The sequence below is a fragment of the Bombus vosnesenskii genome, unplaced genomic scaffold, assembly GCF_011952255.1.
Source record: "Bombus vosnesenskii isolate JDL3184/JDL3185 unplaced genomic scaffold, Bvos_JDL3184-5_v1.1 scf7180000014579, whole genome shotgun sequence".
Taxonomy (NCBI): Eukaryota; Metazoa; Arthropoda; class Insecta; order Hymenoptera; family Apidae; genus Bombus; species Bombus vosnesenskii.
The window spans coordinates 896,743-911,618 of NW_022883531.1; the positions used below are offsets into that span (position 1 = coordinate 896,743).

At 32.1% G+C, this 14,876-nt stretch overlaps 6 protein-coding genes, 1 long non-coding RNA gene and 1 pseudogene across 9 annotated transcripts; 2 read left to right on the forward strand and 6 right to left on the reverse strand.

Moving 5' to 3' along the window:
• Nucleotides 1–752: 752 nt before the first annotated feature.
• Nucleotides 753–2,057, reverse strand: LOC117240162 (39S ribosomal protein L43, mitochondrial). Its single transcript, XM_033506064.1, has 4 exons — nt 1,837–2,057; nt 1,494–1,600; nt 1,207–1,412; nt 753–1,135 (listed from the first exon to the last, which is right to left on the reverse strand). Exons 1-4 carry the CDS (start codon nt 1,971–1,973, stop codon nt 1,010–1,012), a joined length of 576 nt encoding a protein of 191 aa, XP_033361955.1. The 5' UTR covers nt 1,974–2,057; the 3' UTR covers nt 753–1,009.
• On the reverse strand, nt 1,975–3,255 carry LOC117240170. Its single transcript, XM_033506069.1, has 3 exons — nt 3,250–3,255; nt 2,645–2,951; nt 1,975–2,493 (listed from the first exon to the last, which is right to left on the reverse strand). The coding sequence occupies exons 1-3, from the start codon at nt 3,253–3,255 to the stop codon at nt 2,267–2,269; spliced, it is 540 nt and encodes a 179-aa protein (XP_033361960.1). The 3' UTR covers nt 1,975–2,266.
• LOC117240152 lies at nt 2,934–6,113 on the forward strand. Of its 2 annotated transcripts, XM_033506048.1 has the most exons (6): nt 2,934–3,605; nt 3,700–4,016; nt 4,174–4,608; nt 4,683–4,880; nt 4,947–5,256; nt 5,327–6,113. In XM_033506048.1, exons 1-6 carry the CDS (start codon nt 3,545–3,547, stop codon nt 5,644–5,646), a joined length of 1,641 nt encoding a protein of 546 aa, XP_033361939.1. In that variant the 5' UTR covers nt 2,934–3,544; the 3' UTR covers nt 5,647–6,113. The 2 variants fall into 2 exon arrangements, with proteins under 2 accessions (XP_033361939.1, XP_033361938.1); XM_033506047.1 differs by lacking the exon at nt 2,934–3,605 and having other exon boundaries at nt 3,859–4,050.
• On the reverse strand, nt 5,722–7,287 carry LOC117240156 (aldo-keto reductase family 1 member B1-like). 2 transcript variants are annotated; one of them, XM_033506056.1, is made up of 6 exons: nt 7,269–7,287; nt 7,091–7,160; nt 6,613–6,898; nt 6,163–6,554; nt 5,935–6,086; nt 5,722–5,857 (listed from the first exon to the last, which is right to left on the reverse strand). In XM_033506056.1, coding segments are annotated over exons 1-6 (951 nt in total). In that variant the 5' UTR covers nt 7,271–7,287; the 3' UTR covers nt 5,722–5,808. The 2 variants fall into 2 exon arrangements, with proteins under 2 accessions (XP_033361947.1, XP_033361948.1); XM_033506057.1 differs by lacking the exon at nt 7,269–7,287 and having other exon boundaries at nt 7,091–7,248.
• Nucleotides 7,288–7,568: 281 nt separating this feature from the next.
• LOC117240155 (aldo-keto reductase family 1 member B1-like) lies at nt 7,569–9,786 on the reverse strand. The gene is made up of 5 exons (XM_033506055.1): nt 9,579–9,786; nt 8,341–8,820; nt 8,038–8,244; nt 7,815–7,963; nt 7,569–7,733 (listed from the first exon to the last, which is right to left on the reverse strand). Exons 1-5 carry the CDS (start codon nt 9,651–9,653, stop codon nt 7,691–7,693), a joined length of 954 nt encoding a protein of 317 aa, XP_033361946.1. The 5' UTR covers nt 9,654–9,786; the 3' UTR covers nt 7,569–7,690.
• On the reverse strand, nt 9,671–12,682 carry LOC117240158 (annotated as a pseudogene).
• LOC117240166 lies at nt 9,840–10,764 on the forward strand. The gene is made up of 2 exons (XR_004494637.1): nt 9,840–9,880; nt 10,195–10,764. It is a non-coding gene; the product is annotated as an uncharacterized LOC117240166 (long non-coding RNA).
• Nucleotides 12,683–12,785: 103 nt separating the features above from the next.
• On the reverse strand, nt 12,786–14,861 carry LOC117240159. The gene is made up of 2 exons (XM_033506059.1): nt 13,805–14,861; nt 12,786–13,689 (listed from the first exon to the last, which is right to left on the reverse strand). Exons 1-2 carry the CDS (start codon nt 13,822–13,824, stop codon nt 12,897–12,899), a joined length of 813 nt encoding a protein of 270 aa, XP_033361950.1. The 5' UTR covers nt 13,825–14,861; the 3' UTR covers nt 12,786–12,896.
• Between the last annotated feature and the right edge of the window lie 15 nt (nt 14,862–14,876).

Genomic DNA, 14,876 nt, shown 5'->3' on the forward strand with positions numbered 1-14,876 from the left:
ATATGTTTAATACAATAATAATTTAATGTCTTGTATTTAATATTTTTTAATTCAAATAGTAAAGATTAATTAAAATAATTGATAATTGTATGTCTCATAGAATGTATAGAATATATTTTTATGTTTGATATACAAAGTTTGCACGTGTTAATAAGAACGCAATTAATTGCTCTAAAAAACGAACTACATTCTTAGGTTGTTGTAGAAATTAAATATTGTAACAATAATAACATAACTTATTTAGAATGTAAAACTATTGGTCACACGTGCAAGGTAAAGGGGTCACTTAAATTGGATATGAGTTTATAGATTCATCTACTCAACAAGTTATGGCGCTATGTATAATATCACTATTCAATTTTTATACAAAAAATGTTAAGATATATTTTTATGTAGTAATGAATATATAAAGGGATATACATAAACAAAACAACAAAAGGAATATGTGGCTGTCACTGTAATTTTGACAGTAACATAAACATAGTCAACAACAGTATGAATGCTTTATTATAACTCTCCTCCTATCACATATCAAAAGTATTGTGTATATATATGTATATGTATATATATGCTAGTCAATAATATACTTCCATCAAACGAATATAAAGCACAAATGAAATTGTTATGTCATCGTGCAATCTGAATTATATATAGAGAATGTATATTTGATAATTTAAATAAGTACGTTAGTTTCATGCAAAATATGATACCATATGCATGCAAAGTTTATATATACCAGTAAATAACACAAGTATATTTGTAAGCTATATATATTTATTTTACAATAGCCATAATCTTACAACGATTAAATGATTTGCATGATCATTTGACATATGTACATAAAGGTTTCTATTTAGATATTAAACAAATATGTTTATTAGATTTCTTGTACTATCACATAAATATGAACAAACCAAATGTCATTTTAAAAAGTTATGGCAATATTGATTTAATGTCCAGTATATTTGATTAAAAATTTGTAATGACTAAAAATGGCTGAAACTATCATTTAATTAACACTTTTTTGAACTGGAATTTCTTCGCTAAGCTTTTCAGCTTCTTGCTGTTCTTCAAATAATTTAATTAATTTTTCTGTTGCTGTTGGTTTCAATTTAATAGCTTCACCAATCTTTTTCTAAAAATGAATAAAATATACATATATGTATAATAACAAAACATATAAGTGGGAGAAGCTTTCATATTTACATCTGGAAATTTGACTTGATTCAAAGATGGATCTTTAAAAGTGAATGGTGTCCAAGGTCCTTGAATAGAAGGAAAATCTGTATGCCATAATTTAAGTAATCTGTAATCTGGGCCATTATGATATTGAGTCTTCAATAATTCCATCCATTGTATAATATCCTGCCTACTATAATCAGCAACACATATCCAATGTGTTTCTCCATTCACTATAATTTACATAAATATTTTAATATTATCTTTTACCATTTAAAGTTTTTCTTAATACAATAAGTAATAAATAAACTTACAATATTCTGCTTTTATAACTGGATTTCTGTGCCTTCTTGGTTTAACATATACTACGACTCCAGGATTGTGTTTTGCATAATCAATTAAATCATGTTCCAAAAAACTTCTGCATATGATAAAAATGTAATAAATATTTTTATGTAGGTACATATCTATGTACATACAACCGGCATGGGATATTGCAGGTTATGTTCCAAAAAAAAAGATATAAACAATGTGTATTAATGCAACAATTATGACTCAAAAGAGACAAATTCAGAATTTTCGCCTGCCATTGCCTCGATACATATGTAATATAAAAATTTAATTTTAACGAAGAAGTTGGAGAAGGAATTCTCTTACCTCATTCCACGACTACCACCGTGACTTTTACAAAATTTTATAGTTATTCTTTGTAACTGACACACATAACGTCCGACACCAATGCCAAAAGGTGCACGCAAAAATCCAAATTTTTGAAATAAATGTTTATTTGACATATTTGCAGATGAAAGTACTCTTCACCTTCACTGATTCCACACAGTATCGTGTTTCGATAAACATATACATACATACACATATACAGACATACTTACCTACAGGCTAATCTTTTAGGAAACAAATTGAGAAACTTCTAGTGTTATATATGTATATTAAAATAAGACTATTTTTCATTTTGTGTTTTAATATGTTTTTTCTACATTTATTCAAATTTCTCATAAATTTTTAAATGTTTCCGTCGAAAGCGAATTTAACCTACGCGACTTTAGTATCAAAGGAAAGATCATGATATTTAACTATTGTCGAACCATCGTGGTTCAATTACATTACATTTCACGGGTGGTAAAGGGACGGGTATCATGGAAGGCAACGACGTAGGTAAAAATTCTCCTGGCCAAAGATGAACGGCATCCATGAACAGAAATCCAATGAGGATTCCATGCATAAGAGGAGCTAATATTCTTAACAATCTACTTCTTGGCGGTTTTTGTGGCCACACAAAAATTAATCGAGATCCATCTATCACAAAAAGAAGAAAAAGTTTGAATTTTTATATAATTTATACAATTATATAATTCGTGTATTTAGTTTTATATAACTTTGTGTACTAGTGGATTTAGAAAATAATAGATATGTGTGGTAGAATATGCATGGAGTTCAGAAGCTCTACTTGTGTTGCGACGGATAATAGATGATTTAACATGATGGGGACTGACGCCGGGAGGAGCACTAAATATTCCATTTCCGCTGCAAGTCTTTCTTTTTTTATAACTAAATCTGCGAGCACCACTTTGTCCATACAAGATACGATCTTCGAAATTGCGTTCGTAGTTGGCTCTAATAGAGCCTGTAATTGTACTTCCGGTGCTATCCTGAAGAGATGTGCTGGTTCCAGTCAACAAAGAATATTTATCGTCATCCGTGTCACGACTAGTCAAATCCTCCGTTCTTCTATTAAATAAAAATTCATTTGCAAGCTAACTATCAAATTTACCATAAATTAAATTTAGTTTAATTTCTTAATTTTATTAACTCTTGATTAAGTCGAGAAGCAACATTGCTATCCACTTCGATTTGCTCCAGATTTCAAACAGCGCAATATATTTTATATCTTTTCCCCAATAAGTAAATTAAACAGATCTAATACATTTTGTACAATACGCAGGGACGTTACGTTAATGCATGTTGATTTTCGTTGCGCGTAAGATTGTCAAAAATGATTGAAGATATCAGAGAAAACATACGTCCTTGTTCGATAGTTTTTTTAAAAAATACTATCATTGCTAATTTCAATCTATGTGTTATCGGCGAGAATGGTAATTAATACGGAAATATGTTATTCAACTTGAAACTGTCAATAACAAATATATAACAAATTAATGTTCACATGTAATATCAAAATTTCAAAGATAATATCATCAAAGATACGTCGTTGTAATTTATTAGTTTAAACGCTACGTAGCATACAAATAACGTCAGAAACGTTTAAAAAGTTTTGCATAAAAAATGATAATATTTTACTTGTGACTACGGATCTAATGTACATATTGTCATTCAATTTTGGCCTTGAATGAAAAATTTTATTTTGGACAGAAACTACGCCTTAAGAATCATGACGTCCCGATGTAAATGTAGGTGATACTTAAAATAATTACTTCATAAATTATGCAGACAAAATATACGTTTGATAAAGCGTCGTTCGACTTTCTTTTTTTTTATTTCTAGGTCCGAAATCAGACACGAAGGCGAGCGAACATTCCTCACCCTATTTAGAAGATATCACAATGAAGATAAAGGAGCGACGTTGCGATCTTCTCGGTAGACAGAAATATTTAAAAGAAAAGATTACGACGATGGAACGATCGATTCCTGCGTTAATAGCGTACAATATGTGGATGTCGAAAAATTGCGACGACGCGCCGTACTGTAAAATTCGCAAGATTATGAAGATGTTCGCTCCTTATCCGGACCAAACTGAAAAACTTCTCGAAAGTCTGAAGAATACTGTGAAGGATCTGAACAATGAGACCGAGGAGTTGCATGTACGGAACGATTGAAATTCAGCGTTTAATTCGGGTAAATCTTACCAGCGTGCTTGAATTATCGCTAAAAAATTTGTCGTTTCCTAAATGTACCTGCTCTTTTGCATTATATCTTCTTATTTTAAACGTATAATAATAAAAGTCAATTTAATCCCAGGAGAAGATCATTCAAGCGGATGTTAAATTGGAAGAGACAGAAATGGAATTAGAATCTTTGGAGCTTATAAATAAGGAGATGAACAACAAGTTGAAAGATTTGGAGAAAGAAGTACGGTGTCACACTAGTCCGAGTCTTCACTCGATACATTCCGAGGATTTACTTTGCTTAACGAAGATTCGTCAACTGGCTGAGGAAGAATTAAATCTGAAGAATTGTATTAAACAATTGGAAAAGAAGGAGACGCTTTTCAAGGAACATATGGATCGATTATTAACGTCTAAGGAGTATCAAAATGTTTGCACTCGAAAGAAAGTCGTTAGCTGCATTCCAGATTTAAATGGTAGCGGGAAAGGAATGTGTTACGTGCCAAAAAAATGTTTATTGCATAAACAAAATGAATCAAAGAAAAAACAGGAAGGGAAAGCTGTCATCGTTAGTGAAAATTATATATTTAAAGTAGAATAATGTGATGAATTGATATATTTTTTATTTCCATATTCTTACAGCCACAAAGTGACGCAATAATTTCTACATCGAAGCAGAATATTGAAAAATTGGATCAAGAAACTGAGCCTGAACAGCCTAAGGGAGAGATCGGGAAAATGTCTTCCTGGATATCGAATTGGTGGTCAAATAACGAAAAATCGGAAGTTGCATCTCAAATGAGAAGTGCAGATACTCGCACATCGTTTGTTGCGAATAATGTACAAAAATTTATTTCATCGTTATAACAAATTCTTCACTATCATTCATTTTTTGATATTTTATAGGTACTAACTGAAAAATTAACTACTGCTACAGTTAAACCCAGAATTCAGTCGCCCACTACCCAAAAAAAATCGAACGGTGAGAAAACAAGCGATGATGAGCAAATCAAATTGTCAAAGCCCAACTCAAAGTCAGCGCAGTGTCATCGCCCTTGTTTTACTCCTCAGGATCTTGAATATGTTTTGAAAAAAACTTGTGTAGGAAAACATATTCCTCCTTGCAAAATCCCTTGTAACAAACCTATCAGAAGTTATGCTACATCTTCAAGGAAACCTTTCTACGAGCTACCACGTTATACAATGGCAGATCATGGTATGTGTATGTACAATGTAGTAAGTTCTTTAATGAGAAGGACAGAAACTAATATGAAAATAAAATACAGGTATTCGAACAGGGTGCAAACCATACGTACTACCTTGTGATCTCAGAAATCCCTGCGATATTAGAGATCCTTGTGAAATTTGTCCATCGACGCCCTGTCCACGTCTAGTTGGAAGCTGCAGGTGTAATTGCAGGGGCAAATGTGCCCGTGGGTTATCCAACGCAGCATGTAACTGTAGCGATGATCCGCTAGGTCCTTCCGGGGAGTATCAACCAATTGATTCAAAACAGTTGGCTGAAGAGGACAGTGAGGATGAATTTTGCGAATGTTGCTCATGCGGTTGTGAAGACAGTGATGAATCATTGTGCCAGTGCACCTAACCGTAAGAGTTATTTAGTGTTCCATTTGTTATGACGTAAAGTTAGACTAAAGGGATTTCATGAAAAAAAGCTTAATAATTTAAAAAGAAATATATTTCATTATTCATGGTTTATAATATAATATTAAAATTCTGTTTATTAGTGTTGGTTTATAGAATAATATTAAAATTCTGTGTTGTAGGGGAAGTATTTGTGGTGACTAAATCTGAAACTAAGTCAAACAAATAATTATGAAATGAGGAAGTTTCAAACATTATTTTTTATATTAAGCAATTTTTTAATACATACTTTTCAGGTCTTAAGCCAACTCTTTTATTACAATTCATACTATTTATTGTATCCATATCCTCTGAACTTAATTCAAAATCAAAGATATTAAAGTTTTCTTGTATTCTCGATTTTGTTACTGATTTAGGAATCACTATGTGTCCACGCTGTATCTATTTAATAAATTTCTTCTTTTTTAATTTGACTTATGAATGTGATTAAAGAGAATTTTGTCATTAAAATACATACTTGATATCGCAGTACTACTTGAGCAGGAGTTTTTTTGCATTTGGTAGCTAGCGCTGTAATTGTTGAGTCTTCTAACAGTACAGGCTCATCAACACTAAGACCTGGCTTAGCAAAAGGACAGTAAGCAGTAATAAGGACTCCTTTAGAATTGCAAAAGTCACACACTTTCTTCTCAATTAAATATGGATGGCATTCAATCTGATTTGTCACTGGTTTTATTGTACAGTTAGAAAGTATTCGTTCCATTTGTTGATAATTGAAGTTGCTTACTCCAATGTTCTTTACAAGACCTTTCTTTACAAGATTCTCCATTGCATGCCAAGTATCGACATAATCGGTATCATCATTTATAGATTTACCATCAGCATCTTTAGGGAATGGATCATCACCAGCTGTAAAAAGAAATATATTTTATTTATTAATTAAGCAAAAGCAAAGATTAAAACTTACGCTTGAACCCCATTGGTGTATGCATCAGGTAAAGATCGAGATATTCAAGCCCAAGATTATTCAAAGTTTTCTTTAATGCAGGTTCGACTAGATCAGGTTGATGGTTCGTGTTCCACAATTTACTCGTGATAAAAATATCTTCCCGTTTAATAACGCCTTCTTTAATTTTTGCGGCAACTGCTGTACCGACCTCTGGTTCGTTTCCATAAACGGGGGCACAATCTAGATGCCTGTAGCCGATGTCAATGGCATCTTTTACTGCTTGAATCACTTCATTCGGCTTGGACTATTTGACATAAAAGTGTGAAATAAATTACTACAGATGAACGTAATTAAAAAATGGTTCAAATTTCGAATTTTTTAAATAATCTTGATTTAACATTATTAAAGTTATACTGACAAATCCAAAAACATATTTAGTAAAACTTAAGCAAGTATTATGTTATAAAAAATATTGTCTTTTTAAATTGTAACGTACCTGCCAAGTACCCAAACCAAGAATGGGACAAGTATTGCCATTATTAAATTTCACGATTTGTTGTGCCATCGTCACATGTGCATTCGAAATAATACATTAATGAATTGACGCGCAGCGTTAATCGAAGCTCCTATTTATTTTATATGGTACCACACATTTATTATTTTCCACACTTACAATAAAATGGTAAAAGATATGGATATGACTAAGAGTGTTGCATATATACAACTAAGACCGTGTAACAATGCATGACGGTGAGCGATACTTCCCTTTCCCCTGTGCTGTCTTTTTAGGCAATTTCTCAGCTCTGTGGTGTAATTCTTTATCTGGCTTTATCAGTTTATCAGAATGATTCTGACAATTTGAAGTTGCTTCGTCATATATACCATTACTTCAAGCTGTTATACCCTTTTCCACCTTTCCCTTATGGGAAAAAATTTTGAGTATATGATGCATGGGAAATAAATGTATACATATATTTATTAGAGTATAGTTTATTTTATACGAATTTCACTTAGAAAATGTACAGAAGAAAAAAGTATTGTAAAGATTACAATGAAAGTAGTTTGTACATATTGGTTTTTAACTTAATTCGATTGCTTAGAATGGAATGTGGAAGGGATAGTAAGGGCTGGGCTCCGTGCTGAAAAAAATACAAATGACAATATCAAAAGCAAATTTTATAAGAATTACATTCATGAGTAAAAAATATAAAAATATTTACCCAAACATTGGACAGATCCTGCCATTGCAGTCAAAGGTATCAATGTATGCAATGTCTTCTGCGGAAAGTTTAAAGTCGAAGACTTCACTATTTTGAGCAATTCTTGATTTTGTAACTGATTTAGGGATAACTATGTGACCACGATCCAACTGAAAGAAAAATAAAAATTGTATTATAATGTTTACCTGTGAATATAGTTCATGAATGAAATATTAGCATATACCTGGTATCTAATAAGAACTTGAGCAGGTGTTTTATTATATTTCTTCGCAAGTTCACCTAATTTTTTATCATCTAACAATTTTGGATCATCTGGCTTAGCCCATGGTCTATCAGGTGATCCAAGGGGACTGTAGGCAGTAATAAGAATATCCTTTTGTTTGCAGAAATCAGAAAGTTTTTTTTGAGTAAGATATGGGTGGCATTCAATCTATAAATGTACAATTATATACATTATAAATGTACTATTCAATATAAAAATGCATTCATTATACATCACTATAAATTGAATGAAACTTATATTTACTTGGTTTGTAACTGGTTTGATGCTGCAGTTTTTAAGTAGCCTGTCTATTTGTTCAGAATTAAAGTTGCTAACACCAATATTTTTAGCAAGTCCTTTAGATACCAAAGCTTCCATAGCTTTCCACGTATCTACATAGTCTACATTGCTAAGAGCAGGACTATCATCAGCATTCTTTGGGAAAAGATCATCTCCCTCTTTGTATGCCATTGGCCAATGAATTAAGTAAAGATCCAAATATTCAAGACCCAAATCTGATAAAGTTTTTTTAATAGCAGGTTCAACTAAGTCTGGTCTATGGAAAGTATTCCATAATTTGCTGGTGATAAAAAGGTCCTGCCTTTTCACAATACCCTCGGTCAGCTTTGCTTTAATAGCAGTACCTACTTCTTTTTCATTGCCATAAACATGGGCACAATCGATATGTCTATATCCGATATCAATTGCATCCTTAACAGCCTGAGTAACTTCTCCAGGTTTGGACTAAAAAATGTATAAGTTATTATTTAATTGAAAAAGATAAATTACAACAACTTGTGCAATAGATATACAAAGTAGAAATATATTTGTAGTAAAAATAAAAATCATGTTATATAATCTTATTTTCCACTTAAAGTCTTAATTGATATGATATCATTTATGTGTATTATTTTTGATAAACTTATCTTAAAATGTGTTTAAATGTGCACTTCTATTGATTGGAAATAATCGATACAAATACATATGAAGTTGAAAGTACAAAGTATAAAGATAATGAAGGTAGCATATAAAATCTAGTTAACACAAATATAAAAAAATATAGAAAGATCTAATAGTTCTATAAATATTAATGTGATGAAAGATTGGTTTTTCAGAATATTTTGTTTGCTATTCTCATATTTGAAATTTTAATTCATTAAATGTCAGAAGATGTAGACATAGAAAACGTTATAATGCTGTTGTCATAAAAACAACTAAGAGAACCACTACATTCTAGATACAAGGGCAAACCGTTCATCCATTTGGAAAATTCGAGAACATCATAGAAACATATTACATCTTATTGATATGTCAATGTTGCAGATATCTTATACTGCAGATTTCAAATAGAAAATTATAAAAACATTGCGAATGAAATTCATTAATCAGTTGCGCAAGAAGAAATTCGTCATATATATCGTAAACAACTTTATCTATATTCTTCTTGAAAATAAAGGATTAATTCTTTGATGTTTAATTACTATATCGATAATAGTACTGACCTTCCATGTACCAAGTCCAAATGACGGCACTTCGTTGCCGTTGTAGAATTTTGTCATCGGTACGTTTAGAACCATTTTGATTATTTTTTACGTTTTATACGAACTTTCTTACTTGAAACACAGGGTACGTATTTAACACTGGTATTATATTTTGATATTCGATACACTGTCGCAAAGTAGCGCCGGCAGCACAATGCCGGTAAATTCGCTCAGCTCCTTTTATAAATATCCTACATTAACCCTTGTACCCTGTCCCCTTCACCGGAGGCAGACCCGTATACTCGTATATCGGAGGATGAAGCGTAATTTACTGTTTTGTTTATGTTTTGTTTTATATATTTTAAAAATAGATCGTGGTTAAATGATTAGAAAACCCCTGTTGAAAACAGAATATACTTTTCTTAATATCATATATTTCTTGTTACAACTTACACGTTACTAGCTAATAGCCAGCATAAAATTTTTTCTTCTAATATTAATAAAATATCTCATCCTTCTATGCTGTATTTGATTTGTAAATGTATACTTTGACTGCGAATGTTTACACCTGAATTTTAAAATATGTGTGTAAATATGTATGAAATTAATGTATCTTAATCTGCATTCTATTTTTCAGATGCTAATATTTTGTTGCATTTGAGGTATTCACGCAATTCACGCAATTCACGCAAAGGTTATAAATTTTATAGCTAGAAATACATAAATATAAATACAAAGAAGAATTTTATCTTGTGGACCCCTAAAAGTGTACTGTCCTGTTCTACGAGATTTTTCTGCGCATGCGTTTCGCAGCCTCTGATATGTGCGCGACCTTGCATAATAAAACTTATGTGTTGTATAGAGGAAGTTTTCTATGTATTTGTAATTTGAAGCGTAGTGTTGCGACTCCGGTAAATTCGTTACGAGAAACGGGCCTTATGGAAAATTACAGAGTCCGTTATGAGCAGCAAGGGACAGTTCACAATCCCTTGATCACTAAGGATGAATGAATGAGTTACTCTTATAACAGAAATGGATCGTTCTCGAATATTAAATAAAATTTAAAATATCATTGCACTTGTCGGTAAGTGGACAACTTTCTAAAACTTTTATAATTTCCAAGTACATATATCTAATCACGATCAATGATTGTATTTTTAAAATGTTTATATTCAAAGACTGGACCAATAAATAGGAAAGAATAGCATGTTGTATATTTACTTACGTATGAATATATATTTTTTCAGTATGTGAACACTGAAATACTTCAGGTGTTCATAACATTTAATTTAATTTAAAATCGATCATCGTGGTCCTTTTACACTTGTTTTTCATTCTTATTCAAATGTGCAGTAATGGTACAAACAAAAACATTATCGATATTTTCTGTTTTGTTGAACAATACGCATGAGCTCACGTGAATAAGCTTATTATGAGAGCATATGAATGAACAATAAGTGTTCAAATACTTCAGCAGGAACACTTCTCAGTTGAACACGTTTAAACTCATATCTAGCATTGAAAAATTTATTAATAGAAATATCTTATATTCTATATATATACTACTATAATTAAACATACGTGCTTATATTTAGGAGACGTACATAATTACTAAACTGAGAGAGCGCTCAAGCTCGATTATACATAGTTTTTCTGGGTCTATCGCAGAAATAAAAAATACAGAACATTTGATATCACAGTATTGAAAACAGTGCCAGCTGAATTCAGCTACGTTATTGCTTCGATAAATATTTCACATTTTATAAATAGAAATAAAAATTTATAAGTAGAAATAAATAGAATAAAATGCTTCTGTTAAATAAATCACGCAACATATAGATTATATTATTGCAACGCATTACGGAATACATTTTTCTATCAAATAATCGGCCAAGTTAAATAGATTTACCGATCTTATAATTGATAAATGTATCGATTAGATTAATATCATGTATGTGGCATTCATGCATGTATGTGGAAAAGTAGATAACAATTTGAACAGAATAATACAGAATTCGCGCTTAACTTATAAATATATGCAAATAAAACTATCACAGTGTTATTTTCTACTGATTAATTGATGTACGACATCTAAGAACGTCAGGTAAAAAATGCTTACAGCAATAATACATACAAATCGCCAGCCATCCATACCAGAGCAACCAATAGAATTTGGTACAGAGATCGCTGATACAAGTATAGTACACAGACGTTTCGTAAAACTTAGGTTCCTTACTTGTATAGTTTGTCAAATTCGTCACATTATTTGTACATTCATTTTTTCTTTTATAAAGAATACAATTCATAATATCTTTTTTACAATAATCCTTTAAATTATTTTTAATCATTAAAAAATTGTCTTTTGGGTTGATCTCGTTGTTAAGTACAACGTTAATTTTTTGTTTGTATGAAAACCAATTGAACGTATTGTTTTCATCGTAGAGATAAGAAGACGTCTTTACCTTTCGGAAAATTAAGAATTTTACAATAACCTTGATTTTTTTCTGAAGAACCACTTTGCTATATCCTTTATTTGTCGTATCCACGACCGCATTCAGTTTAAGACGTCTGTTTCGATAATTGTTCTCTTTCTTGACAGTTTCCAATAACAATTCCAAGATTAACAAGTTGAAAAATTTGGTCTTGAAATGCATAAGGTTTTCTAGGTCGTTTTTTAAGATTTGCAAACATTTGTCGTCGAATATGTCCGTAAATTCATGGAGGTGACTTCGATCGTTGATTTTTAGGACTATATAGCTGATTATCGTCAGAATAAAATTCATTACCCTGCTTTGAATAGTTTGTCCTTCTTTTAAGACGGTTGATATTTCTTTAAGCTTCCCGTAGGATAGAAACGAACCGTTGTATTCGTTCGTATATTCCAGCATCATGGTCGTTCACGAAATCGATAATTTCAAAAATTTCGATATTATTATTCTGCTTTTGTTTCAAACTGTAATTCCGCTCGTTCAAGTTATTTTTAACACTTTTTTCCCATATGAATATTAATCGACGGTTGGTTACGTAATCGATTCACAATTCACGTTCAAAAGAATTACTTAAAGGATAATTTAAATGAAAGTATCGTTGATTGTGCGCGATTCCAAAATGTCATCAACAAGTAATGGTGTTATTACTCTGACGATATTTTTGTTTACGTTCAGTCAGTGGAATGTTAGGAATGGACACAGTATATGTGAGTATATCAGACTGATATAAGTGATCATATTCATTGTAATAAACTTTATTGATCTAAATACGAACTAAACTTACAAAAGGTTCAATACATAAAAAACATAAAAAAAAAGAAATATTCAATAAATAATCATAAGTGAGAACTTATATGGAGAAATTATTTTCAAAGCCAGAATCTTGAAACGGATGACTTCGAATCGGGGAAGAAGTACGATTATTGTGCAGGCAAAGATCTTCATAAAATGTAGAGTTCCTACGTGGATTTCCGATATCGACCGTGTCCAAGTGTTCTAGAGAATTCCATGCCTTACCAAAAAAACTCTCCTCCGTTGTGTCATCTGTCCAAATGAATTCTGCGTTGCCTTCCGCATAAGAAAGAAACGGTTCCGCTGAAATTTTCTTTTTGATCGAGGAAACGTGCTGTTCCAAAAATTCCTCTTTTACCTGCTCCTCGAGCGCCAGGAACGATTTCAACGAATTACTGATCATGTTATCCATCGAAACGAAGCGGTTAAACGAATCGTTTGCATTGTTAGTTTGGTCGATCGGTTCCACGGACGTGTTCACTTTCTCTGATTCATCCGAATTGAATATGGAGTCTCTCATTAGAATCGGCACGTCTTCGTATTCTTTATGCTTCAACGCGATGCTGCTGAACGTAATGACATCCGGTATCGAGGACAGAGAAGTCGTTGCTCTCGTGTGGAAGGAGGAATTGCTTGGGCGTTTGCCGGCTGTTCGCGTAGTTTTAATGCTGTTTGGCGACTTATCGAAGGCTACCATGTTCTTAATCGCATCGCGGCATTCTTTCACCTTATCGAGCATTCTAGATCTCCAGGAACCGCACTGAACCATCGTGGATGACGCGATGTTTGATGACGATAGCAATCTATTGCAAGTTGGCGAACTGCTTTTGTTGGAAAATTTCGCGTTCCACCTATAAAAGCCATTTAATGATCGCGTTCAATGTTCGTAGCGTTTATTTCACCGAGAAAACTGGTATTGCAAAGAAAAAAGACAACATTTCAAACACGGTAGTTTATGAAACTTACGCTTGGGCGATATGATTCATGGTGTAATTTCTTCGTTCATTTAATGGCAATATAATGAATACGTGACCGGCAATGGGCTAATAACAAATAATTTCGAGGTGTCGCTTTTACCGTAACAATGATCGCTCGAAGGTCGTGCTTGAATTTACCAAACATTGCGATACGAAATTCGAGTTAGAGCATGTACCTACGTATGTGGTATATCTTGTCAGGTAAATTTTTCAAATTTTTTGAAACGAAAAATCGTTGAAACCGATTAGCGAACCGATAGTGGACAAAATGTCAGCGCAAAATTATTGGGTAATATTATGTTTGCGCGTAAAAGACTCTGTTTATGTGATGCGTTGAGCAGATATAGAATAAGCAATTTTGCTTATTGGTGAAGTGAATTATGCTGAAAAAGGGCTCTCGTCCACAAGAGCCTCTGTTGTTTATTGGCCTTGAAGAAATCTGCTCCGGAATTCCTAATGAGTATAAGACATGGTCTTTTTTTTGAATGGAATCTTTGTTAATCTAGGCTAGCACTACTGTAGAATTCTATAGTCTATATTACGAAGTTCTCTTATTTAAAGATGCGAAGCAATCAATGGAGAACAAAAAAAGGTATATTTACAGTGCTTACAGAAAGTATACACGATTGTATTTATTATGCATATGAATTAATTTACATATTATAATTAATTAGCTATGTTAGAGTTCTAAGCATATTAGATTTCATAGCAATTAGTAGTACTTTCATATGACTATAAAAAGTTGGTACTATGAAAATGAAATGTATAATACTATAGGATTTGCATTCTCATTTCGTTAGATACTATTTTCATTCAAAATACATCTTTCCAAACAACCTTCAACTTCGTTCTAGCCCGTTGATTGTATTTCCGCTTACAGTATTTTGAACGATTACAGAAACAATAATCATCACTGCGTCATCTATCCTTGAAACAGGAGTTTCCTTTTATAGTTTCGAGAATTGTTCTCATATTGATTGTACGTGCTTCGCTGCAGTGCAAAAATGTATTTGCGTTGCGAGAGTCAGAAACTACCTTATTTTTTTATTTCTGTTATTCAA